Below are 26913 nucleotides of genomic sequence, written 5' to 3'. Positions count from 1 at the left end.
TCAGCAAGGTTTTGATTTGTGTTTTTTGCATGTTATACTTCAATTTGAAAAGTATGGCTTTTTATTGATTATACCTCATACTTATTAGGATGGCTACTATCAAAAACAGAAAATAACAAGAGTTGGCAAGGATGTGGAGAAATCAGAAGTGCTGTGCACTATTGATGAGAATATAAAATGGTATAGCCACTGTGGAGAACAGTATGGCAGTTCCTCAAAAAAATTGAAAATAGAATTACCATATGATCCATCAATGCTACTTCTGCATATATATTTAAAAGAATTGAAAGCAGGGTCCTGATGAGATATGTTCAACCGTGTTCACAGCAGCATCCTTCAAAAGAGCCTAGATGGCAGCAACCCAAGGGTCCATCAATGGGAAAGTGAATAAACATGCAGTCTATCCATACAGTGGGCTATGATTCAACCTTAAAAAGGAAGGACATTTTGACACATGTACAACATAGATTAACCTTCAGAACACTAGGCCAAGTGAAATAAGCCAGTCATGAAGAGACAAATACTTATAAGAGACACTTAGAGTAGTCAAATTCACAGACACAGAAAGTAGAATGGTGGTTGCCAGGGGTTGAGGGAGGAGAAAATGGGAAGTTGATGTTTAATGGTACAGAGTTTCAGTTGCCAAGATGAAAAGTGTTCTGGAGATGTCCTGCACGAGGATATGAATATACTGAATGCTTAATACCACTGAACTGTACATGTAAAGATGGTTAAGATGGTAAATTTTAAGTTACGTGTATTTTACAATTTTAAAAAGTTTATTTAAAAAAATCAAAGCATAATATATTGTGTTCATACTTTGGATCATACAAAGAGATTATGAGGAACACATTTCATTGTAAACCTATTAAAAGGGGGTCTCTCACTGCTTTTCATTAGGTGACAGTTGTAAAAGAGCTTCGTGGATAGCAACGTGCTGAAACTGGAAGGCTTTTTAAACTCTGATTCTATTACTATCTTTATAGGATTAGTAATTAAAGTTTTAAGAAGGGGGTATAGGTAAAGGATGCTAATTTTCCTGAAAAAGGATATGAGCATCAAAAAATCAGAAAAGACTTAGAGCAGTTCAGAAGATGTGGTGGTTAATTCTGAGTGTCAAATTGGCCCTGGTGTGCGCAGATTGAGCATTATTTCTGCAAGTGCCTGTGGCGGTGTTTGCTTCTGGATGAGATCAGCATGTGCACTGGTGGGCTCTACAAGGTACCCTGCCCTTCCCAACGTAGGTGGCCATCATCTAATCTGTTGGGGGCCTGAATAGAACAAAAGGTAGAGGAAGGGGGAGTCTGCCCCCTTTTCCTGCCCACCTGCCTGAGCTGGGACAGCTTGATAAGTTTCTCCATATGTCTATATACACATCCATCTCTATATCTATCCTATTGCTTCATTTCCCTGGAGCCCTGATTAATACAGAAGACTAGCAAACATTCTTCAATACCCATTTCCCTTTGGTGATTACCTTCTGTTCACACTGGCTTCCTGTGTGAACACACCACAATCTGTCTGCCGAGACCTTTGTGCCAACCATTCCCTCTGCCTGGACCTTACCAGAGAGGTCCAGACCTCCCCCTTGAGAGCTGAGTTTAAAAATCAAATCCTCAGAGTGGCCCTCCACGGCCCTGTCAGCACCTCCCATTACTGTTCACCACAGCTCCCATATGCTTAGTTTTAGCAGTGATCACAATCGAATACACTGAAAAAAGAGTATCTGTCTCTCCCATGAAAATGTGCATTCCACGACAGCAAAGACGTTGCTTTGTTTTTCCCTGGTCCAGGTACCTTGCTAGAAAAACTCAATAAATATTTGCTGAATGAACAAATGAATCCATAAATGAATATATAATGAGTACACCTCACAGGATATTAACTTCAGTACTCTCATCTAGAAGGTAATAAGAACTAGAGACCTACAGGCCAAAAGCTGTCCTGAATTCCCTTTCTAAACTGCATCTCCTGAAGTGAGTGTTTTCTCCACATTACCCTGATATATATCTTTTCATGTTAACAAACCTCCTCCCATCGCAGCACTTGCTCAGCACCCAGTGCCCTTACCGGGTCTGACATTCCAGGATGCTGTGCTTTTACATAGCGTTTCTTCCTGCTGGGGCCAGGGGCTAAGAACGACTGATCGGTCACATCCTTGATGGTCCCTGAGCACAGGCCTTCAGGATGAGATTACGAGAGCACTAGATCTGAGAAGCCTAGAATCTCATGGGTACATACAACTACGTCGTAGTTGAAACATTAAGTTTACCTTATAGCTCTATATTGGAGTGATCCGAATACTTGATTTGGATGGTCTAGAAATCCTGGGGCACAGCAATATTTTATGTCTTCATCTGGGAGGGCCTAAGAAGGGTTTGCTTAATAAAAGCCCTTATGATCTGTGCACAGCAATGCCTTTGTAATGTTCTGAAGAAGAAACCTGCCAGGACACGCAAAAGCTATTTTCCTCGTGGAGGGCATGGAATCAGGACAGAGCTCTGAGCCAGTCCTCACTCCCTGAACACTGCCCAGCTTACGTTAAATATGTATTTACGCACCTACCATACACCAGGCACAGTTCTAGGAGCTGATCATGTAGCCGTGAACGAAATGAAACCCCTGCCCACATGCTGTCCGCATTCTGATAGAAAAAGATGGACAATTCGTAATCAGCAAAATACAGTGTGCCCTGTGGACCTACGAGATGGGCACAGGGAAAAAAAATAAAGTATGCTAAGGACAGAAGAGCAGGGGACGGGGCCAGCTGACCAGGAACAGTTTCCTGCAAAGGTGACATCTGAGCCAAGAGTTCAAGGAGGCGAGCGACGGCTTTCTGGGTGAAAACTATTCCAGGAGAAGGCAAGCATGGGGCCTGAGGGGGGAACATGACATAGTCAAAGAACAGCACAGCAGCAGATCGGAAGGGCCAGGCCAACCATGCTAGGGACGCCTTCTACTCCGTGGGACATGAGAAACCCTGGAGGGTCAGAATAAAGTGTAGGAAAATTAAAGCTGAGCTTGGAGTGCAACTATTTTAAGACTAAACAGAGCTCACATGAAGTCTCTCAAACTGCCACTGGATTCTAATTCTATGATTAAATTCACCCAGATAAAGGACTCTGAGATCCTCACACGGTGGATCCATGTGTTGTGCTAATATCTAAACATCCATTATTTTACACGGGCTTGGGGAACTTGGCCATCATCCCATTGCACCAATCCTCCCTGCCCCACCCAAATTACAATATAAGTGGTCACATAGCAAACTGCAACACGGCTGGGATTTGAGCTCTAAAAAGTGCCATCAAGACGTGTTCCCCAACTTCATTGTGGCAGTCATTTCTCGGTATCCACGCATTTCTGATCGCATGCACGCATTAAATAGACGCAGGTCAATTTGTCAGTTATAACTTAATAAAGCCGGGGGGAAAGGTGCCAACAAATGAGATAAAGACTCATCCCCTCCCTCGCACCCTGCCAGCATTTCAGATCTGTCTTATCAAAACTCCCTGTGCTTTGGTTTAGACAGATGAAGGAAAAATGATGGGGAGCCAGAAAACCTGAGAAAACGACACAAATGCACTTGTGTCTGAACTTCCATTCTGGAAAGAAGCGGGCAGCACTCAGCCTCGGGGCCCACCTGGGCACCTGGCCTCAGGACCACCCTCTGCCCTGATCTGTATGCAACGCCATGCTGGGCTCAGAAACACCCCTGTAACAGTACAGCTCCCATGAGTTCCTGATGATAGCACCCACCACACATCCACACCCTCTTGGCACTGTCCTCTGATTGGGCTAAAAAAAGCTGTGATAAACCCCAAGGGTCAGGACCGGGCTGCTGTTCTTTGAACATAAACACTCGTCAGGAGGTGATTACAGTAAAGCAGAGGGGAGCAAAGTCCCGTTTTCCCAGCACTAGGATTAGATGGCAAATTAATATCATGGGCAATTTTGACCCTCACACACCCACACAAATCCCTGACCTCCTTCTTCCCTGGAGGCCCCTTCCTGGAGCCATCTACGTGCCTGCCTTTACTCCACGCCAGGACTCCAGTCTGTAAGAGGAGAATCATTTATGAATAAACCCAGGTTGATTTATGTTCCCTTCAAATGTGAACAGAACCCAGTCATCTGTTTATTGTGTTTTGTGATTCCAAGAAAAATATTTCTTGGCTGAGGCTGTCTTGTTTCTGGCCAGATTTTCCTATACGATGTCTATGTTCTCTCATGATTAATTCGGAGATATCAATCTACAACTACAGGAAGACCTCGATGGCTTTACTTAATTGGAGCACCCGGAGGGTGTGGGAAAGGACCACACTGGTGGTTCTTCTAAGCGCATATGGCAGCAGAAGGAAAGACGATGGGGAACTGGACTCTGAGTACCCCACGAGGGCTTCAGTACAGAACACCCGTGAGGACGGTGGTTATGTACCAATGCTGTGCAGTATTAAAATTTACTATTTGCCTGCCTTTGCTCTGACATGAGTTAAATCCTCCTCACCTGGATAACAAAATTTGACCTCGAGTCTATGCAGACTAGGATCTTTTATGATGTTTCCAATCTTGCTTTAGTTACAAAGAAGCTCACTGTAAGATGGTCCTATAAGAAAAACCTCATCACAGAGGGGAACACGATAGTGACGCACCAATACTTTCCATCAAAAAATGTTCAAGTACGGGCAATTTCATGTGTTTCAACATAATCCTAACTAGCCTTCACCCAGCCACAGGTTACGGAGTGCCTGGAGCTGCCAGAAGAGGCACAACAGTTTTCAACATACGCAAAGTTCATCCTCCTCCAACCCTCTCAAGATGTCACTACAAATGATCAAATAATTAAATCTCTATGAAAAAGACTTGGCTCATATGACACAGGCAGAAGTGCCACGCTTTCACAAAATTATGAAGGAATGCCAAATAAGGCTAGCACACCTGCCACTTTTTGCATTTACGGGAAGAGCTCTTATGCATGGACCCACTTGGTCTGTCTCTTAGTCATAGGAGGGGGCATGGGACAGCCTGACTCAGAACACCTGTGCCTGCTGATAGTGGATGTGCTGGCCTCCCGGAGACCAAGGGGCTGGATCTCAAGGCGTTGGGATGTGGGGCTGAGGCTCTGGCTGCTGGGCCAGCTGATGTGTGGGGAAACAGTATACATGGTTTCCAGAATAGGTTTAGGAAATAAGTGAAAAAAATATCTGGAAAACAGAACCAGGTGCAGTCCCTGCCCTCAAAGAGCAGGTGCCCTGTCTAAAGAAGTGAGCTATGCTCGGGTGCTCACTGCTCCAGACAGACTTAGAAATTCTATAGTAGGTGTAAGAAAAAAATTGTGAGTTTCCACTTCTTTCTTTTTTTATTCTGGGGCTGGAGGCATAAGGGATGGATGAAATCACATTCTTACCCTCTCATTTAGCAGTGTAGGCAAGTAATTATTTTCAGAGTTGTTGAGAAACAGAAAGGAGCCAAAAATGTTACATGTTGATGGATGATATTAGAGGGGTTCCTGTCATGACTCTTGAGTTAGAAAGCAGATCTACGTAAAACAAACAGTCTGAGAGCGGAACGGGCTTTTCCTTGACCATGAAAAATACAGGAGCCCTACCCATGCGCCCTGGCCACCCAGGATCCCCGTGAGGTATGCACTTGTTATGATTCCATCTTACACTGAAGATGCCGAGGCCTAGAGAGTTTGTATGGGGGGCCAGTGCCTGTCTAGGATTCCAACGCAACACCTTCAGGTCTGACCCCTAACACTTCCTGAAGAAAGTGCTTCAGGGCTTTTCCTTGACCATGAAAAATACAGGAGCAACATCTGTAGAAAGAACAGAATCCTAGTATTTTTGTGTTCTAAATCAAGCTGAGTTTGACCTTTGAGCAAATTACTGTCTCTCTGCTAAGAGTGCACAGACCCATCTATTCATCACAGACTTCAGTGTCTGGGAATGAGCCCTGGAGCCCTGGCTCTGCAGGTTGCTGCTGTTATGTAAACTAGCGCAGCAGCCATGCTGAGAAAGGAAAACTATGGAATCTGCTCAGGTTCCCAGGAGGGTCAGGAACCTTGTCCCACCTGAGGAGCTGACTTCTTCACTGGTAGCAGATTCAGGCATGTGCACTGCCCTTGCCAGCCACTGGAAGGGCACTACTCCCAAAACCCACTAACACGCTGCCTGAACGGCTCTGATGGGGGCCACAGGGCTGGCTGGACAGGCTGCCCCAAGCAGCTGGGGACCCCTGGCAGGGGCAGGACATGCATGTGGTCCAGCTGTGAAAAAGGGACTCTGGGGCCCCCCACATAGTCCAACTGCAGGCCATGCCCCCCAAATAAGGTTGCCTCAAGGATTCTCCCCGAGGAGCAGAGGGATCCTTGCCTGGAGGTCACCTGCCCTCCGTGCAGGTAGATGAGACACCTCAGTGTGTGGATCAGTGTTGACATTTGTGGAAGATGGGCTCATGTCCTCATCCCCAGAGCCCTGTGAGATGGCTACTATGAGCCCCATCTTATAAGTGGGCAAACTGAGGCACCCATGGCCATGCTACCAGGGAGCAGTAGTGCCAGGAGGAAGCCCAAGTGCCTGGCATTCTTAACCTCTAAGCTCCAGCAGGCGACCTCTAGTGTAAGCGGAAGCCTTCCTGCCCTCCAGAAAAAGCCCAAAGTCTGTACTGTGGTTCCCTCCTGCTTCCTTTGAATGACTGACTGGAAGGGAAGGCTGAGGAGACCCACAGGGGCCCAGGGACTGATGCAGGGAACCCTCTCACCGGGGAAAGAGAGAGTTGGCTAAAGTAGGAACTCAAGGCGACGTGCAAGCAAGGCTGTGGCTCCACTGAGAGAGCCTCCCTGTCCCCTGGAGTGTCGGCTGAGCGCCATCTCAAAGGCTGTGCTTTCTGTATTCTCCTGTCCGCCCCTTGACCACGGCAGGCTGAGTTCTCGTAAGGTTTAGAGCAGTCACAGGGCCAGGAGCAACCCCTACTGCCAGACAGAAGATGCAGAAAGGACTAGAAAATCTATTCAGACCAGGACAGGCATTTCCTGATGATGGAGGAACACCAACACAGTGCCTCAGGGTGCTTTCCACCCGGTCAAACGGCTGGGGACTGTGCCTCCCTGCCTTTATCTTGCAAAAGCCTTTGCACTGAGGAGTAAGGGAGCTTGGCTGAAAACTCAACAACTGCGCAGCCACTGGCTGGACCCACGCTAGGGAAGGAGTCCATGAGGCTCGGCCTGTCTGCTGTGCGGTGCATTGGTCTGCACACACTGGGAATTCGGTGATCATTTACAGAAGGGAAATGGGAGGTGAGGAGTCAAATAGGGGTCGGACAGTGATGCAAGCTTGAGACAGAGTGAGAATCCTGGGCTGCCAGTTTCAGTATTGTCATGAACTTGCTGTGTGATGTGGGTCCAATGTCAGTGTCTCTGGGCACAGTGAGTAGCCACTAGGGCTTTTCTTTTCTTTTCTTTTCTTTTTTTTTTTTTCTGTCACCAGGCTGGAGTGCCTGATCTCAGCTCACTGCAACCTCTGCCTCCCAGGTTCAAGCAATTCCCACTGCTTCAGCCTCCTGAGTAGTTGGGACTACAGGTGTGCACTACCACGCCCGGCTAATTTTTTGTATTTTAGTAGAGATGGGGTTTCACCATGTAGGTCAGGATGGTCTCTATCTCCCAACCTTGTGATCCGCCTGCCTCGACCTCCCAAAGTGCTGGGATTGCAGGCATGACCCACTGTGCCTGGCCCACCAGAGCCTTTCTAGCACTCATATCTTACCCTCCCATGAATGAGTAAGGGACCCATGCGGCCCAGTTCTGCAGCTACCAGCCACATGAGGCTATTTCAATGAGAACTAATTAAAAATAAACACCCCTCGGTAGTACTAGCTACATTTTAAGTGCTCAATAACATGTGATGATTTAGATAAAAATTAATTAAAATGAAAAAAAATTAAAAGTTCGGTTCTTCAGACACATCCACCACATTTCAAGCACTCAGTGGCCACCAAGTGGCCAGTGGTTCCTGCAATGGACAGTAAGGATACAGGACATTCCCATGACCCTAGAGAGTTCTCCTTGGGGCAGCATCGAGACTGTGCAGATGGAGAAGTGGCTCACAGAACATTCGGGAAGCCGCTTCTTTAAAGAATAATTGGGTGTCAGCTTGGAGCCTATGTAAAAGCAGTGAAAGAAAGCTAGATGTGCCTGTGGGGTAACTAGGTCTGTAACAGGGAAAGTCATCAAGATACCTGAAGGTGAGATAAAATACCATATTGCCACACCCAAGCTACTGTCAGTGGTGAAAGGCTAGCATGTTTCTATAAGATGAGAACGCCCATCTGCTGCCTCTATAATTTAATGTTGAAATGCCATTTGGAATATTAAAACAAGATGGAAAAATCATCGTTCTTTGCAGGTGATACGATTTTATACCTAGTAAATGCAAAAGAATCAAATATTAGAAATACTCAGAGGCTTTAGTACAGGTGGTTGGTTACAAAGTTAATACACAGAAATAATTTTCTCTATATAGATGTAAAAATAAGTGTAATTTTAAAATCCCATTTTAAAATAATTTCTTATATTTACATAAAAATGTTCATATTGAAGAATCTAAAACATAAATACACAATAAAGAAATAGATAGGGTTGGCTGGGTGTGGTGGCTCACACCTATAATTCCAGTACTTAAAGAGGCTGAAGCAGGCGGATCACGAGGTCAGGAGTTCAAGACCAGTCTGGCCAAGTTGGGGAAACCTCATCTCAACCTTACATAGGTTCCAAAAATTAGCCAGGCATGGTTACGGGCACCTGTAATCCCAGCTACTTGGGAGGCTGAGGCAGAGAACTGCTTGAACCCAGGAGGCAGAGGTTGTAGTGAGCCGAGATGGTGCCATTACACTACAGGTTGGGTGACTGAGTGAGACTCCGTCTCAAAAAAAAAAAAAAAAAAAGAAAAGAAAAAAAAGAAAGAAAGAAAGAAAGAAAGAAAGAAAAGAAATATGGTCTATCTAAAGAAAACTTCAACCCTGTGCTGAGTAGCATAAAAGATGGCTTACCTAAGTAGAATAACGCTATAGGAACTTAAGATGCAAAGATGTCAACTCTCCCTAAGTAACTCTATAAACCCAAAGCAATCTCACTCAAAATATCAATGGGTTTGGATGTTCCATTTTCATTTTCTTTCTTGTAAGGGAGCCAAGAATAGTTTGAAAGTAACAGAATGCTTCTAGAGTTCCCAAAGAAGAATAAGGAAATGACACTAGCCAAGAAAATAAAACCTGAAAAAGAAGAACAGGAGAATTCACCCTATTAATTATTAAATAAGGCTAAAAGGTTAGGTCACAGTCATGAAAACAGTATGAAACTGGTTTAGAAACGAACAAAAGGGTCAACAGAAGAATCCTAATAGAAGAGTCCATTTGATCATTTAGGTAGTATTTCAAATCTTCAAAGAAAGAGCACTGCTTAGTAAACAACATTGGAACACCCCACAGGTAACAAGCAAACAAGAAAACTAGAATCTAACTCACTCCTCATCCCAGAAAATCTAGTGAATTAACGGCAAACATCAAAAACAAACATGTAAAAGTTCTAGAAGAAAACCTACTCCTAGACGTCTTGGCCCAGGTATGAGACAACCTCAGGAGAAAGGAAGGCAAAATTTCTGCATCTGAACCACAAATAAAAATCATACAAATTTCCATGGAGTAAAAACACCATAAAATCAAATGGCAAACTGTAGAAAATATCTGTAACACATGCAGTAAGGTACTAATTTCCTTAAAAAGCAAACAACATACATATTCCTAAGTACAGACAACAAACTCACCAGAAAAGTAGCGCAAGATATGCACCATCAGTTTACAGAGGAAAACAGCCACAACTGACTAATAAGCATATGAAGACGGTCAGCTTTGCTCCTAATTAAGGAGAAGCAAATTCAAACAGGAAGATACTATTCACACCTATCAAAGATACTGGAAATTTTGAAAATTTTGAAAATCGATTCAAAAGTATTTCTAATCCCCAGTAGTGACGTGAATGTGGGGAGAGAGGGACTCATGCAATGCTGGTGGTAAATACATCAGTGTAAACGGTGTGCAGAGCAAACGGACAGTATATATCAAAAGGTGAAGTAACCATACCTTCTGGCTCAGAAATTCCACTTCTAGCAATGTATCTTACAAATACATTTACATAAGGAAACAAAGAATGCTGTTTGCAACATGATTTATAATAGGGAAAAAGCCTGGAAACAACCTAAATGACAATCAATAGGAACGGCTGGTTGAATTGCGTTATGGTCTAATCATGAATCACCAGGTAGTCATCAAAAGAAATGCATTAAATTAGCAAGGCGTGGTGGCCAGTGTCTGTAATCCCAGTTACACAGGAGGCCATGGCAGGAGAATCCCTTGAACCCGGGAGGTAGAGGTTGCAGTGAGCCGAGGTCACACCACTGCACTCCAGTCTGGATGACAGAGTGAGACCCTGTCTCAAAAAAAGGAAATGCACTGAGTCTACTGACAAGATGTCCACATCACGTCAAAAAGGCAAGTAGCAAAATATAGTATTCAATCTAATACTAGGTAATGTAAACATGCAGATGGTACGTATTTAAATGCATTTATCTTTCCATACACACCACATATATTTATACATGTGTGTGAAAGGGTACACATACACTCAACAGAGGCTATCCCTAACGAAGGGTTGAGAAATGAAGTACCAACTATTACTTTGCTAGTTAATTAGGCCTCTTGATCTGAGGAGTAATGAACTATCAAAGTAATAGTTGGTCATAAAAAAAAAATCGTCTAACGAATGTGACAATCTATAGTTGGTGCTTACTATCAGCAAATGGTACTTACTAATACTTGTGCTCTTCAGACATTTCTCCCCAATGCCATTAAATATCCTCCTGGGCAGCACCGTGTAGACTTATTGCAACTGGTAAGTAACTTTCTGCTTAAGTCAGCTTGTAATGGCTATGTTGTGTTCTCTGGCTATAAGGGTAGACAAGGGATAAGTTACCCTGAACCTAAAGCACAGAGAACTGGCCCCAACAACCGTGAGTCCAGATCACTCTATGCTAAAGCCCTTCACTCTGATCCTCAGTCCCCTGGTCCCTCCCTTTGACACAGGTGGCTCACAGTACCATCACTGGGGACAGACTGCTGGGTGACATGTTGCTGCAGGGCTGAGAATCACGTTTTTAAATGTTGGTTCATTTAATTAAAAGCACAGCAGGGTGCTGCATACTTTCATTTAGAAAGGTCATCTTCTCCAGCATATTCTGTTGGAAACCAGGGCAGCATTCAGAGACAGGAACTATCACAAATGAATTTTGTCCTCTTAAGGCAAGATACGGCAAAGAATGACCAGCCACCTCCTAGCAGGGAGCTGAGGCTGGCTGGTGCAATAGGTGGAGCTTTAGCAAATGACAATGTATTTCTGAAAAGGTCTGTTTTTCCTGTAAAAGGCATTCTAGGAACCAGGACAGAGAAGAGAGAAAGGAGGAAAAGGGTCGCAGGAGAGGGGGAGATAAAGAAAAGGAGGCGAGGAGACAGGAGACAAAGCTCACCACCAGGCATTAGCGTTTGCTTCTCAGTTACAAGATTTTTATTTGAAATTGTGCTAAGTAGCCCAGGATTTCTTTCTTCAATAATAATGACTTCTATGCTTTACAGTTCACCAGGCTTTCTCATATTCATTATGTTGAGATTTATTTTCAAAACAGTGTTTAGAGTCTGTTTGCAACTTTGTAGCAAAGCTCATTTCATATTAAAACATCCTCTTCGAAAAGTCTCGACATACTACTATGAAACCAATACAGGTTTTTCTAAGCATGCGTTAAGTGTTAATAAGCCATGCTAGCCTTCTGGCATAGCATATATGATGTTACGGTGTTCTGAATATTCAGCATCGAAATCTGTCCATTTCATAATATGTGCATATGTGTTCACAAACATGCATGCATGCAGACACACACCACTGCACAATTTTTAAGCTGCAGAACCCACTGGCCTGAAAAAAATGCATGCAGTTTCTGAAAATGCCCATTACTCCTGGGAAAATAAAGCTTACTATTTATATTTTCACATTCATGATAGTGTTTTACTTCCACTGATACACAAATATTTATTAAGTGCCTACGATGTAGCAGGCACTGTCCCAGGAACAGGTGAAGTAGCTGCAAGCAATACAGACACTGTAATCTCTGCATTTTAATAAAATTGCCAACTCGTACTAAACACTTATTATGAGCCTGATGTTATTCTAAGCCCTCTATTTGTATTACATCCTTTCATCCTCACACCACAACCCCAGGAGGTAGGGACTTTTATAATCCCATTTTAAGAACCAGGAGACCAAAGTGCAGAGACCAAAGTGTGTGACCAAAGTGTGTGACAAGTTAAGTAACTTAACTTGTCCAAGGTCACGTGGTTGGTTGCTGGCAGAGCAGGAATTTGAATCCAGGCTGACCCTCCTGACTGCTGTACAGTGCTGTAGTTTAACAGGAACAACTCTAAACTAAGGTGGGTATCTGAGAATTTTTCTGAAGGGTGGTCGGTTTTGAGGGGCTGCACAGTTTTACTGCTGCGGACCCAGGCCACCTGAGATCTACAGGCTGGGAGGGATGTGAGTGGAGCTGTACAAATTCCCCAGAATCGTGACTCCAGCCCAGGACACTATTACTGCTTGACCAGAGTGGTGGTCATTCTGGAATCATCCAGGTAATGCCTACCAGTGAAAGCTTTTCCTTCTCAAAGTAATCTACTGAGTAACCTAATATCTGAAGCCCGCTTAGAAAATTCCCATTATCTCTATAAAGTGTTTTCTTCTGAGTCCTCTCTCTGTACTTCTTTATGCTGACATTCTGTTCATATTCCATATTCTTTTCATAATTATGCTGATAATTTCAGTCATCTTCCAAATAAGTTGCGACAAAGCTGAGTATGTGGCAGTTAATTTTACAAACTTGTCCCCAGGCAGAGGTGGAGTAGGAGGGTCATTCCTTTCAGAAGTCTCCCCTTCAGGTGAACACGCTCCCCTATTTGTATTCTAAACAAAGCGGGCAGCTCTCCCAGCAGCAGGGAACAGTCCACTCAGGAAGAGGCTTTCTCACGTACGTGGTTTCTGCCAGAGGGAGAGGGGTGTCTCTCCACTTGAAACGTTCAATTACAAACTAATCTTTATAATAATAGCTTCTTTGCAGCACAAGGCATGACTTCTCCCTTCTGAAAGTGCCCTTTGCCTTTGATGCCTGAAATAAAGGGTAAGTCAAGCAGCAAGCTCCACTGCGGAACACACATGAAGTGACTTCCCTCTGGTGGCGACTGCTGGTCTTTGAACAGCATTGGACCAGTGCTCCCGCCCCTCCACAAGCTGGAGACTGCTCTCCAGCAGCCCCCCTACCTGCGGCCTGGGGACAGCCTTCCCTGGCAATGTTACTGGGTACCCCTGTTCCAGTTGGCTTGGCCTCCTGATGTCCTCCTGGTGTGTATGCTCTCGGTTCTTTTGGATGGTGCTGGGAAAGGGGAGAACATTATTCCTCAGAGAATTAGGTGGGCAGAGGAAAAAGCAGCAGGCTGCAAGAACAAAAGCCCTGCTTCTGAGTTCTGCCGATATCTAGTGAGCATCCCTGAGGACACTTCATCACTCTGCTCAGCACAAATTTCTCGCTGAAGAGATGAAAGGCACAACCTCAGAAGGACCTTCTTGAACCCCAGAGGCGGACAATCTCTCAGGACTTCGAGAACCCCAGAGGCGGACATCCAGTTACCCCAGGATTCCACGGTGATTATTATTTTTGTAAAGGGGGAAGAAGTTTCCTTCATGTGTGAAATGGGGAAATAATAGTATATGTCTCCGAAGGTTTTAAGAAGAATTCAAAGAGATGATGTACCTAAAATATCTGGTACAAGTGTTAAGTGCTAAGTAAACAGGGACCTATAATTGATTGTATAATTACTAATTATAATTTATCACTCAAGCTTCAGAGTGCAAGGGGGTGCTACTAATGATTTTCCTTGATAGCAGGCATAAGCCAGGACAAAGTGGTATGAGACATGTCACCTTATCAATCAATAACCGCTATCATGACATTTGGAAAAGTCTTCAATGATTGGCAGATGTTTTGAGAAACATTTTACTCAAGTGATCTGGCATTGTGAGGCTATTTTTGGCAAATCTTCAAGCAGTAACTGGACAGAATCCATCTTGGGGTCACTTTCTTTCTTTCTTTTTTTTTTTTTTTTTGAGACGGAGGTCGCTCTGTCGCCCAGGCTAAAGTGCAGTGGTGTGATCTTGGCTCACTGCAACCTCCGCCTCTTGGCTTCAAGCAATTCTCCCTGCCTCAGCCTCCCAAATAGCTAGGATTATAGCTAATGCCCATTGCCCAGCTAATTTTTTTATTTTTTAGTAGAGACGGGGTTTTGCCATGTTGACCAGGCTAGTACGGAGCTCCTGACCTCAGGTGATCTGCCTGCCTCAGCCTCCCAAAGTGTTGGGATTACAGGTGTAAGCCACGATGCCCAGCCATCCTGGGGTCATTTAAATCCTCCCTGACACAGGAGTCATCTCAGATCAGTACTGTGCATGTTTTCAAGACCAATGAAAGACACAAAGTTTAAGTGACTGAAATTTATCCCCTTTCTAGACACATGCTGGACAAGACAGTGTGTATGGGTGGAAGCCAAAGAAGCTGTGTGGAATAGAACTAGGATCACACTGAAACATGCTCTTCTTGGCCAGGTGCTATGGCTCACACCTGTAATCCCAGCACTTTGGAAGGCTGAGGCGGGCAAATCACCTGAGGTCGGAAGTTCAAGACCAGTCTGACCAAAATGGAGAAACCCGTTGCCACTAAAAATACAAAATTAGTCTGGTGTGGTGGTGCATGCCTGTAATCCCAGCTGCTCGGGAGGCTGAGGCAAGAGAATCACTTGAACACAGGAGGCAGAGGTTGCAGTGAGCTGAGATCATGCCATTGCACTCCGTCCTGGGTAACAAAAGCAAAACTCCGTCTCAAAAAAGAAAAGCTCTTTTTGAGCAACTTCCTACTTAGAAAAGTCTGATTTACCTTATGAGGGTGTGGGGAGCAAGAGGTAAGTGGGCTGTGAATTCCATGAAGGTAGAGGTGGTATTTGTCATTCACCAAGATCATCTAGGGCTGTGCCGTCCTTACACTGGGGAAGTAGGCTGCCAGCCTTTGGGTCCCACAGCTGGTTTTGCAACCAGCACAGTGCTCAGAACATAGATGGCACCCAAAAGGTATTTGTTGAATAAATGAATGAATGGACAGAATGAATGATGGAGCCAGGATTCAAATCTGAGCCTGGCTGGTGCCAGTGTCCAGCCACTGCCTTCCATCGAAGCACCAGCGTGACAAATGCCTGGCACGCCACTGGCACGCACAAACATCCGTTACATCTATGTGATGGTTGATATTGAGTGTCAACTTGATTGGATTGAAGGATGCAAAGTACTGTTCCTGGGTGTGTCTGTGAGGGTGTTGCCAAAGGAGATTAACATTTGAGTCAATGGGCTGGGAAAGGCAGATCCACCCTCAATCTGGGTGGACACCATTTAATCAGCTGCCAGTGCTGCCAGAATAAAGGCAGGCAGAAGAACCTGAAAAGACTAGACTGGCTTAGCCTCCCAGCCTACATCTTTCTCCCATGGTGGACGCTTCCTGTCCTCAAACATCAGACTCCAAGTTCTTCACTTTGGGACTCGAACTGGCTTCCTCACTCCTCAGGTTGTAGACAGCCTATGTCAGACCTCGCCTTGTGATCATCTTAGTTAGTACTCCTTAATAAGCTCCCCTTTAACTCCCCTTTATATATATATCGATCTATCCTATTAGTTCTGTCCCTCTAGAGAACCCAAACACAATATATATACATGACTAAAAGAAGAATCATAACTCGTGTGAACCTCAGTTTCCGGTAGATTAAAATACGCTCTTCACAGAGCTGTCCTAGGATTGAAATGAGATGTGAAAGGTATATGAAAAATTCACTTGCATTAATGCCATGCTTTAAGATAATAAGCAAAGGCGGGGCGCAGTGGCTCATGCCTGTAATCCCAGCACTTTGGGAGGCTGAGGCAGGTGGATCACGAGGTCAGGAGTTTGAGACCAGCCTGGTCAATACGGTGAAACCCAGTCTCTACCAAAAATACAAGAATCAGCCGGCCATGGTGGCAGATGCCTGTAATCCCAGCTACTCAGGAGGCTAAAGCAGGAGAATCACTTGAACTTGGGAGGTGGAGGTTGCAATGAGCTGAGACTATGTCATTGTACTCTACCCTGGGCAACAGAGTGAGACTCCATCTAAAAAAAAAAAAAAAAAAGACGATGAGCAGCACAGGCTTTAGAGTTAGCTGAAACTGAGTTTGAATCTAGGGACCAATACTTCCTTACCTATGTGACCTGACCTATGTGAGATTACTTGGCCTGAGATTCCTCTTCTGTAGAATGGGGATGATAACAGTACCTATGCCATAGGGTTCTTGTAAAGATAAAATGATACGTATTGTAGAGTCCTGATAAGTAAGCAACAATGACTAAGGGGCCCCGGATGGAGAAGAACAGTAATTCTGATAAATGGCTAATCACAAACAACCCCCTGGGCCCAGTGACCTGTTCAGCACATAGCCCACTCCAGCACAGCCATATAAAACTTCCTTCCAGCCCCTGCCTCTGGGCAGACAGCCCCTTCTCTGCTGTGCTGTCCGTTGCACTCTTGCAACATATTTTCATACTTTTTCTAATAAATCTCCCTTTCTTTACCTACAACTGTCTTGGTAAATTCCCTTACTGCCTGTGACACTGGCCCCAGCTAGGTGCACCCATGACATGTATTACATAAATAGGGTACTTAATATACAAAATAAAGCACGAACTTGTATGTAGAAACCCTAATCCTCAGCATGGCCTTATTTGAAGATGAGGCCGATAAGGAAGTAATTAGGCTAAAGGAGTCATGAGGGTGGGACCCTAATATAATAGGATTAGGGTTCCTATAAGAAGAGACACCAGAGAGCTTGCTCCTTCTCTCCACACCCTGAGGAAAGACCACATGGCACTACAGGGAGAAGGTGGCCATCTGGTGAGGAGAGGCCTCACCAGAAACGGACCATGCTGGGACCCCGACCGCAGAGGTGCAGCCTCCAGAACTGTGGTAAATACACTGATGTTGTTCAAGCCTCCTAGTCAGTGGTATTTTGTTGTGGCAACCTGAGAAGATTAATACAGTGATAAAATAAGACAAGCTATAGCTATGTTGAGGGAAAAAAATCCAAAATTCCCTTTCCGAATTAAATAACATGTTTGTCTCTTAATTGTGAATTCAGGCCAACCTCAAATCTCTCTCTCTTTGGCAATAATTATGATTGCCCATGGGAATTTCATGCAGCACCTGCTGAAATTAGTAACAAAAGGAAAAGTACTGGACCATTCCAAGTTATAAAAGGTTTAGTTTCCCAACTTCTTTGTTCAGAAATACAGTGGGTAACTGCTGTTAATACTTTCGAAACTTAGTAACCTAGCTATAGTCCTGTCAATGAAGTGTTTTATGTTAAAACTGTAGCAGCTAAAACTGTATTCTTTTATGGAGCTGAAGTTAAGACAAAAAAAATCAGATTGGAAAAATATCCTTCCCCCCAGCACCCCAAATAAGTCTTACAAATCCTTTTAATAATGTCAGGGATCTGTTTGGATTTGCTCACCATGTTTTTTTTTTTTGTTCTGGTTTTCATTGTTTTGTTTTGTTTTGTTTTGTTTTTTTGAGACAGAGTCTTGCTCTATAGCCCAGGCTGGAGTGCAGTGGTGGGATCTCGGTTCACTGCAACCTCTGCCTCCAGGGTTCAAGCAATTCTCATGCCTCAGTCTCCTGAATAGCTGTAACTACAGACACACGCCATCACATCAAGCTAATTTTTGTATTTTTTAGCAGAGACAGTATTTTACCATGTTGGCCAGGCTGGTCTTGAACTCCTGGCCTCCCAAAGTGTTGGAATTACAGGAATGAGTCACCATGCCTGGTCTTAGAAAAAAATCTTACTATGCATTTCTAAACATTGATTGCTCCACAGAAATCAAAAAAAGTTTACAAAGAAAAAAAGGTACTAATGAATATTTAACTGTGGTAGGCAGCCTAGAGCAGGGGTCACCAACCTCGGGGCCACAAACCAGTACCAGTCCATGGCATGTCAGGAAGTGAGCTGCACAGCAGGAGGTGAGCCACGGGCGAGCCGGCAAAGCCTCATCTGTATTTACGGCTGCTGCCCATCACTCACATTACTGCCTGACCTCCGGCAGCAGCAGAGTCCCATAGGAGCATGAACCCTACTGTGAACTGCGCATGTGAGGGATCTGGGTTGCTCCTTATGAGAATCTAATGCCTGATGATTTGTCACTGTCTGCCATCACCCCCAGAAGAGACCATCTAATTGCAGGAAAACAAGCTTAGGGCTTCCACTAATTCTACATTATGGTGAATTGTATAATTATTTTATTATATAGTATAATACAATAATAGAACTAAAGTACGCCATAAATGTCATGCAATTGAATTATCCCGAAACTAACTCCCTGCCCCCTGGTCTGTGGAAAAACCGTCTTTCATGAAACTGGTCCCTGGTGCCAAAAATGTTGGGGACCGCTGGCCTATAGGATGGCCCCCAGGGATCCCCATGTCCGGGTATTCACGCCCTTTTGTAATCCCCCCTCCCTGAGTGTGATTTGCACTTACTGACTTGCTTCTCAGGAACCAAATACAGCAAAAGTGATGGGATATCACTGAGATTAGGCTACAAAAAGGTAGTGGGTCCCATTCCATCTGGCTTGCTCTGAGAGAAGCCGGCTGCCAGGCTGCAGGTCACCCTATGGAGAGGGTGCAGCAGCCCCCACACGAGTGAGCCTGGCAGTACATGCCACTCATTCAGTTCAGCCTTCAGATAAAACCACAGCTGATACTTTATTGCAGCTTTGAGAGAGACTTGGAGGCAGAGGAACCAGGCTAAGCCGCCCCCGTATTTCTGACCCACAGACACTGTGATATAATTAACATTTACTATTTAAGCCACTAAGTGTTGGGTTCGTTTGTTACACAGCAGTAGATAACCAATACACAAACCTATATTGTATATTTACTATGACCCAATCACTCTGGCAGGCATTTTATGTGTATGGTAAGATATGAGTACCATCAACAGCCCCATTTACAGGCAGGGAAACTAAGGCATCAGTAGGATAAATAGCTTCCCAGAGTCATACTGCGTAAGTGTGAAAGGCATGCTTAAGAACCAAAGCCTTAATCAGTATGCTTCCCAGTCTCCTCACATAGACCTCACTGGGGAATGTGAGCATATTGCACCCAATTAAATCTTTAGAGGTGAAAATAAATAAAACAACTCCACCCCAACAAAATCAAATATAGTAAAGAATTTCTATGATGATTGAAATTTACACAACATGAAGCCAACCCTTTCCCCAATGTCAAAGTCTGAGTTAAGGTAATTAATATTCTCCTGATGTTACACTTTGAAAATGTTTCTGTTTTTCCCAAGAAGAGCCATTTTTACTTTCTACTGCCAGGGTATAGCCTCCTAATACTCAGAGATCACAGCAGAGTATTTGGCTGTCTCATCAGCATTCTCAAGCTTTGATGGTGACTAGTATTTACAAAGGAAAAAATTGTCTCTCACAATTGAACTGTACTTGAAATGACCGGCACTTCCCCACCATCCCTGAGTTGAGTCCTAATGATTCTGCATAGAGAATGTACATCCAGGGTCTACCCACCCAACACACACTGATGCATGCACAGTCACCATCACTGTACCAAGAGTGATGCGCTCACAGACCTGGCAAACAGGCCACTTGGTGATATGTATGAAAAAGAGTGGATCCCGGTTTTTTTAAAGGAGAGAAACAAAGAGACAAAGAATATGGCCTGAAATATAAACACTGGAACCAACAGCCTCTGCTTTAGCTGTTCTGCTCTAGCACAAAGCCTATTTTTTGTTTCCTTATGTAATTGTCCTGAGGCTTGAAAAGCCTGAAGTTGCAGGCAGTAACATTTAAAGCTACTGCTATGGAAGAAAAAATGCTGTGAGTAATGAAGGTGACAGCAGATTGAGCTGAGAGGGGAACCAAGCACTTGTAAGGGGGTGGAGTGGTGGGGAGGGTTAAAAGCAGCTCTGGATGTGAAAAACATCTGATTTAAGAGTCAGAAATCCTAAAATTAGGGAAATAGTGGATAACTCAAAAATAAACTTCGCACATATGTAACATGTAGCTTTTAAAAGTGTACAACATTCTGAACATTCCCAAATAAACCATGCCATATTGGAGATCAGATCATTTAAGGGGAAATTTTATTCATAATTTAAGTCTTTGAAACCACATGCCTCACCCTCACACTTGGGTGAAAAGTGAAAATGGCCCAAAACTGCCTGGATTTTCCAGTGCAATAGAACCCAACTGTTACTCTCCTGCTAGGATGTCACATTTTACAATATGCTACGACAGACCGGCTTGGAAGAGGCGCAGGCAGAAACACGGCCAAGTATATACAACCATAGGAGCGGAAACTATGTACATCAGCAGGGCCACCTTAGGTCTTCAAAACACTTCAATCACCAAATTGATGTCCTGTCTACCAGAAAATAAGTTTTGGGAGGCCTAGCGTGTGATGTGCTGTTTGGGTGGAGAGTGAGCAGCACCCATGAAGGCGAAGGGATGCCTCATCTCCTGGTCTGTGGGCAGCCAGTAACCCTGCCTGCAGGCCACAGGGTCAAACAACACTCAGGAGAAGGAGACCTGCAGACCAAGGGCCTGGCTCCCATGTTAGGAAATCGAGGCACAGAAAGGGTAAGTCATCTGGCTAGAAGTGGAACTTCATCAAATTTTCAGTGGTCTTTTTAAGATATAATGATGCCTCTGGTCAGGCCAAACCCCTGCGACTTCACGAAATGGTTCTCAACCTCAACTAACAATTAGAATCACCTGGGGAGCTTTCCAGGCGATTCCCAGCCCCAGAGATTGGAATGGGTTTGGAGTGGCCTGGAAATGGGAATTTTTCAAAGCTCCCTAGAAATTCTGACACACAGCTAAGGCTGGAAGCACTGCTCAAAGGTCTCTACTCAAATTAAAGAATGTAAGGATGCCATTTGTACTCCTTTTATGCTGACCTGAATATTTTGTTATTAAAAGAAAGTCATGGTAGTACTGTATCTATTACGAATCTTACGTTTTGTTTTGTTTTGTTTTGTTTTGTTTTTTAAGTAAGTTTACTCAAGGGAAAAGAGTAAATTTTTCTATAATTTTCTGACTTAGCCTTTGGGCAAAGCCCTATGAATCATATATACATTCATATTTTGTACAAGTGAAAAAACAGTATTCGTTTCTATGACTATATGGAACTATATTCACTGCTTGGAAACGAACAGAATATTATCTGAGAACTCTTAAATTCCTGGTCAGCTTGATGACAACTGAATAAACTTTTATTCTAGAGAATCAACTAACCATTTTCAGCCATTCAAAGCACACGTAATTACTGGTTCAATGCATTGCTTTGCTTTTCTAAAGAGAATAGAGAAACAGACTCAAAAAGAGTACTATAATGAAATATGTTTGTCAAATATTTGTATAGACAGAAAACAATCATATTTTAATGGAATTTTTCATTCATTTGTAACAGTGTGAATCTCTCTAATACATTGAATTAACAGATTCATTGCACAGTATTTACAATATTGATACTGGGCCAGCCGATGAAAACAAATCTCACATATCAGGCCAAGCTATTTTGTGACAAGACAGCTTTCGATGTAAATTTTCAAAAGAATTGTAGTTCAGGTTCATCCTTTTCTTTCCTTAAAGACTAAGCTTACAGAATCATGTGAATATATGTAAAGAAGTTTGATCCAGTCATTTTTCCTCATATCATCACTCTCCAGATCCAACAAACTGGCTAAGGAGGGGATGGCCAGACCCCAGGGACTTTGGTCAGCATTGCAGTTAATGATCTGTCTACTCAAGGGGAGATACCACCAACCTAGAGTAGACTCACATTAACGTTACATCATCCAAAGGTGACACCCCAGCCTTAACAATAAGGCTGCCATGTTGAAACCTCAGAAGCAACATTTTCCCACCTAGAAGGCTGGTTTCAGCTAAATGAGAAACAGTCCACTTGCTTTTCAGGCTTACCAAGGACATGCCGTGACTTTAGCTCTCAGGTTGCCCACTGCATAGAGCTATTTGCTTTCTGAGACTGGGATTCCCTTAGCCCAGCTGGTTTTGGGGTTTTCGCCAATTGCTGTACATCTTACAGGACCCTAGAATTGAACACTAGTGCACAATCCTCCCTCACCCACATTCAGAAGCTCCAGATTCTCCTAATGGAGAAGAGAAATTCTTTCCAACGGCGGCTCTGCCCCATTCTCCATCTCCAATATCACCATCCTAGTCCCACTCTCTTCCAGTCCCCGCCGGATGATGGCAGCAGCCTCCTCCCAGGTCTCCTTGCTTCCTCTCTAGCCCACCCAGTTTCCCTCCTGAAAGCCATTGTCCACCAGGCTGTGTGGTTAGAATCACACCTGAATCCTTACCATGGCCCCAACGCCCTCCATGGGATGTCTTCTGGCTGCTTATCCAACCTCAGTCAACATCAGACTCTGCCGCTCATGCAACCCTTTGGGTCCTTTAAATATGCAGAGTTCACCCTGCACTGGAGCTTCTGCATCTGCTAGTCCCTTTGTTGGGATGCCAGCCACACACACATCTCCCCAGGGAGCTTCTGTCAGCCTGGTCCAGGCTGTGCAGAGGCCTCCCAGGGCCACACCATCTAAAGTGGCTCCATGCTGACTCCTCTGTGTAAATCCTTGTTATCTGCACTGTGCCCAGGGCCATTCTCTGCCATTCTGTGGGACCTGAAAGGATGACCCAACCTATGGACTCCACTGCTGGGGTTCCCTGGCCTCCTGGCTGCCCTCTGAGTTCTGCCAATGAGCTGAGAAGCCTGGGAATTTCCTCTTTGCCTATACCTGGCCTTAGCATCTCAACTCCACACCTTCAAGTCTGCAGCTCTTGCCAGGCAGCTCCTCCCCTTGGGTTCTGGTCACGCACATGACTTCCTCTCCCAGCTCCATCTTCCAGCTGTTGCTCACGGCTGCAGGCCTGGACATCCCTTGCTGGTTCCCTCAGGCCTGCCCCAATTCAGCTGCTCTTCCACAAAACCTCCTGAACTCCCATAGCGTTAGGTCCTGACCACTCTGACCAAGCGCCCTCCCTTTGCCCTCTATCCACCTGTTTCAGTCTCTTCAGTGCGTTTATCACTATCCGAAAGGATCTTGTTCACTTGCTCTTTTCCTATTGTCTATCTTCTCAACCACTGGATCCTAAGCTCCATGAAAGCTGGGAGCTTAAAGTGTTCCACAGTCTATCCTCTCGGCCTAAAACAGTACCTGGAACACAGTAAGCACTCGATCAACAGCAAAGCACCAATAATAAACCAATGGTAGCCCATTGTCTCTGCTCAAAATATCGCCATATCAGTAAGACCTTTCCGGATCATCTTATGGAAAACAGCAATCTCCCTGTCCTCTCCCAGATCTCCCCTCCCTCCTCCTGCCCAAGTCTTACTTTTTCCAGTAGCATCATGACTTTCTGATATATTTGATAGTTCTTTGTTTCCCTTCTAAAAATATGTCAGCCCTGGACGTAGAAATGCTATTTTATTGTATCTTATTTACTGGTGTAACCTCAGAGCCTAGGACAGTACCTGTCCCATAGCAAAGTCTCAATAAATATTTGTCAAAATGGATAGCTAGCGAAGTGGGCAAACTTTCATATAACACAATTTCAGGACTGTCTTCAACACTGCAACTAAGTGCGGTCTTATGTGACTTGACCTTGATCTAGCAGTAAGCCTAGGGCTCCTAAGGAAAAGGCTTGAAATGTTGGCTAGCACTTAGCCTACATGGAGAGGAAAAGGTTTTAGAGGAAGATCAATCGGTAGGACCCTGAGTTCCTGACAATTGTTGCTCTAGAAAGCAAGCCTGGAAACTTACCTAAGCACACGGCCACTGTAATTCCTTTCAGAAAGTAAGTGGACATACAAATAAATGACACTTACGCACACCACAATGGTAGTGTATTGGCAGCAGCCTTCAACTACAGTTCATTGACAGCATTTGTGGACTCACAGCCAAGCGCTGAAAGCATTGCTTTTTCTGACAGCTGCTCTCCTAATGGGGCAGCTCTCAAAGACCGGTCTCATTCTGTGACACCCACGTTGTCCAAATTGTATTCTGCACAATAACTGCAGACTTGAAAGAAATTCCTCCTCCCCATCACCATTATTGATTACTCATACCGGCCCCTCACCCTCCAAAGTGTCTAAATTGTGTGGATTTTGCAGGAAGGGTCGGGGAGAGTAGGGGGTAAGGAGTCGACTCCCAAGGTACTGGGTGTCCCCGATGGCGGCATGTCACACCTTCACATAAGGGAGCAAGGTTCTTGACTCAATAGCTAAAGGTCTGAAATATGGTCCCCTTCACCATTCCACCAAAACTGGCCAGCCGCTGGATAATGAGCAACCACCGATCCTCACCCAAACATTGGCTTTTCTTCCAATAGTGCAGATTGGGAATGCAGGGACGTTGTCCCATTTACGAACGGTGAGTCACGTCGCCGCTCAACGTCTGTTTCCTCCTCCCTAGAAATGAGGTGACCCCCTCCTCCGGCGCGTAAAAGCGGGGCGAGGGCGAGGGCGAGAGCGCGGGCGGGGGAGCGGGGGCAGCGGTGCTGCCCCGCCTTGGGGAGCACATTCGCCCCCCTAGTCGCACCAGCCTGAGCGCACACCGGGCCGGGTGAGCCTGTGGGACCCCGCGGTGAGCTGCGCGCTCCCCTGGGGTGCTCGGGGACCGGGACCTTCGGGGTGCCGCCCCCGCGCCCCGGCCCGGACCTGGGCATTGCGACCCGCGCCGTCTCCCCAGGCAACAAGTGTCCGCCCTCCGCCCCGACTGCCCGCCCGGCGCTGCCCTCACCCGGCACAGGCCGTCCACGAACACGCGCGGGTCCAGGTGGCAGGCGATGGTGGCGCTGGGCAGGTCCTGCAGGTCCACCTCCTCCATCTCGCAGTCAATGAAGCTCCAGTCGCCGCCGCCCTCGTCCGCCTCGGCAGTCCCTGAGAGGGGCGCGAAGGGCCGCAGCGTCACCTCGGGCCGCGCTCGCGCCTCGGCCGCCTCCGCCGCCGCCCCGTGTCGGGGCCCGGCCAAGCCGTCCTCCATCCCCGCTCCCGCGCGCCCCTGTGCACTCCCGAGGGCTGCGCCGGGCTCGCGCTCCGGAGCCTCACGCGCTCCCGTCCGCGCCCGACCGCGGTTAACCCCCTCCGGGTCGCGCGGCGGCCTGCGGCCGGTGGCCAGCGGCGGGCGGTCACCAAGGCTCCCGGCCAGGCGGCCTCCCGGCGCCGTCCCCGCCCGCCACCGTTCCGCGCGGGAGGGGCAGAAACTCGGCGCGGCGCCCGCCTGCCGAGCCCCGAGGGCCGACCACCGGCAGATCCGGCGGGGGCCCCTTTAAGGCCGGCGCCGGGTGGGTTTTTGTACCCCGCCCTACCAGGAGAGAAGGCCAATAAAGAAACGGAATTCTCTTCACGTGACGGTTTTTCCGCCGTCCGAAACCCGAAGCCTCAGGGCGGCCATGTTGGTTAAGGGCAAAGTGCCCGTCGTTAGTTCCGCTTTTCTGCCAGCTGCTGTCAGCTGAAGGGCGCCGGGTAGTCCTGGGCTCTTGGGCTCCTGGGCTCTTGGGATGATAAATGGGGAGGCAACGTTTTTGTGGTTCCCATGCGGTGACGTTTTGAACCTCAGGGGCCCACTTTTGGGAATTTAAGCGAGACCTAGTCCTGGCTGTGGCTCTGTGGCCCCAGGCAGGGGTTAGATGCTTACCGTATATTATCAGCTATAGTCGCAATAAAGACTGAACTATACCATGATAACAATGCCTTACTTTTCTGTTTCAGCGTATTAGTCACTATATCATTGTCCACAATTTATATGATTAAAATGAATTTTTCTGAATTACCACTATGTATCTTGTACAATAGGATATAACAAAAGAATGAAGAGATCACCCCTTTCCTTTGGGGAATAGCGGGAAAATAGAGGACCTCAAATGAGCAGATATATCTCCCTTCCTGGAAAAAAAAAAAAAAAGCTTTTTTTGGACAGTACGATACAGTGAGAACTTGGGTCTAAATTTCAACTTTGCTATTAACTACCTGGACAAATAACCTGAATCTCAGTTTCCTCATCTTAAATAAATGAGGACATATTACTAGGAATCCAGTAAACGCTTGATAAATGGTAGCTTTGTGTATGTGCTGGGTTCTATGGAGGTTGTGAAATTAGAGTTGTATTTTTTTCTTAAGGTAGGTAGGCTTACTCTCTAGTTAGGAACTGTTAGTAATTATACCAAAAAGTATATCCTACAAAAAGCATATAACAGCTGAGATTTATTCAGAACTTGAAATGAGCAGGGTTCTATGATTACTATTATGATAGTCTTAGGGCAGTTTGTGTCCTCAAGGAGCTAAACCCCAGAGAAGTAATAATACCCATGCAGAGATAACTCATAAAATGGAATATGATGTGAGGACATGAAGAAATTGGAACCATCATATTGTGAAAGGAAAATCTTGGGCCCCCAAAATCACTAAGGAAAACTAAAGCTGGAAATGGCTTAGGGGCAACCTGCCTCCCATTCTATTCAAAGTCACCCCTCTGCTCACCAAGACAGATGCAGATCTGATTTGCCACCTTTGAAAAGGCTAATCAGAAATTCAAAAGAATGTAACCCTTTGTGTATCACCTATCTGTGACCTGGAAGCTCCCTCTGCCTCCTG

The 26913-nt window shown here is 45.4% G+C and overlaps 1 protein-coding gene across 1 annotated transcript in view; it reads right to left on the bottom strand.

Annotated features, from left to right (window-relative positions):
* Window positions 1–25454, bottom strand: part of RCAN1 (regulator of calcineurin 1) — a 91597-nt gene extending 66143 nt beyond the window's left edge. Inside the window, exon 1 of the mRNA XM_039480442.2 lies at window positions 25061–25454. Within this exon, the coding sequence (XP_039336376.1) occupies window positions 25061–25303 (243 nt within the window). The 5' untranslated portion in view covers window positions 25304–25454. The remainder of the gene's footprint in view (window positions 1–25060) is intronic.
* Between the last annotated feature and the right edge of the window lie 1459 nt (window positions 25455–26913).

This window comes from Saimiri boliviensis, chromosome 18 (assembly GCF_048565385.1).
Source record: "Saimiri boliviensis isolate mSaiBol1 chromosome 18, mSaiBol1.pri, whole genome shotgun sequence".
Classification (NCBI taxonomy): domain Eukaryota; kingdom Metazoa; phylum Chordata; class Mammalia; order Primates; family Cebidae; genus Saimiri; species Saimiri boliviensis.
The sequence above is the reverse complement of the archived record's forward strand: the minus strand, read 5'-3'. Positions and strand labels throughout refer to the sequence as shown.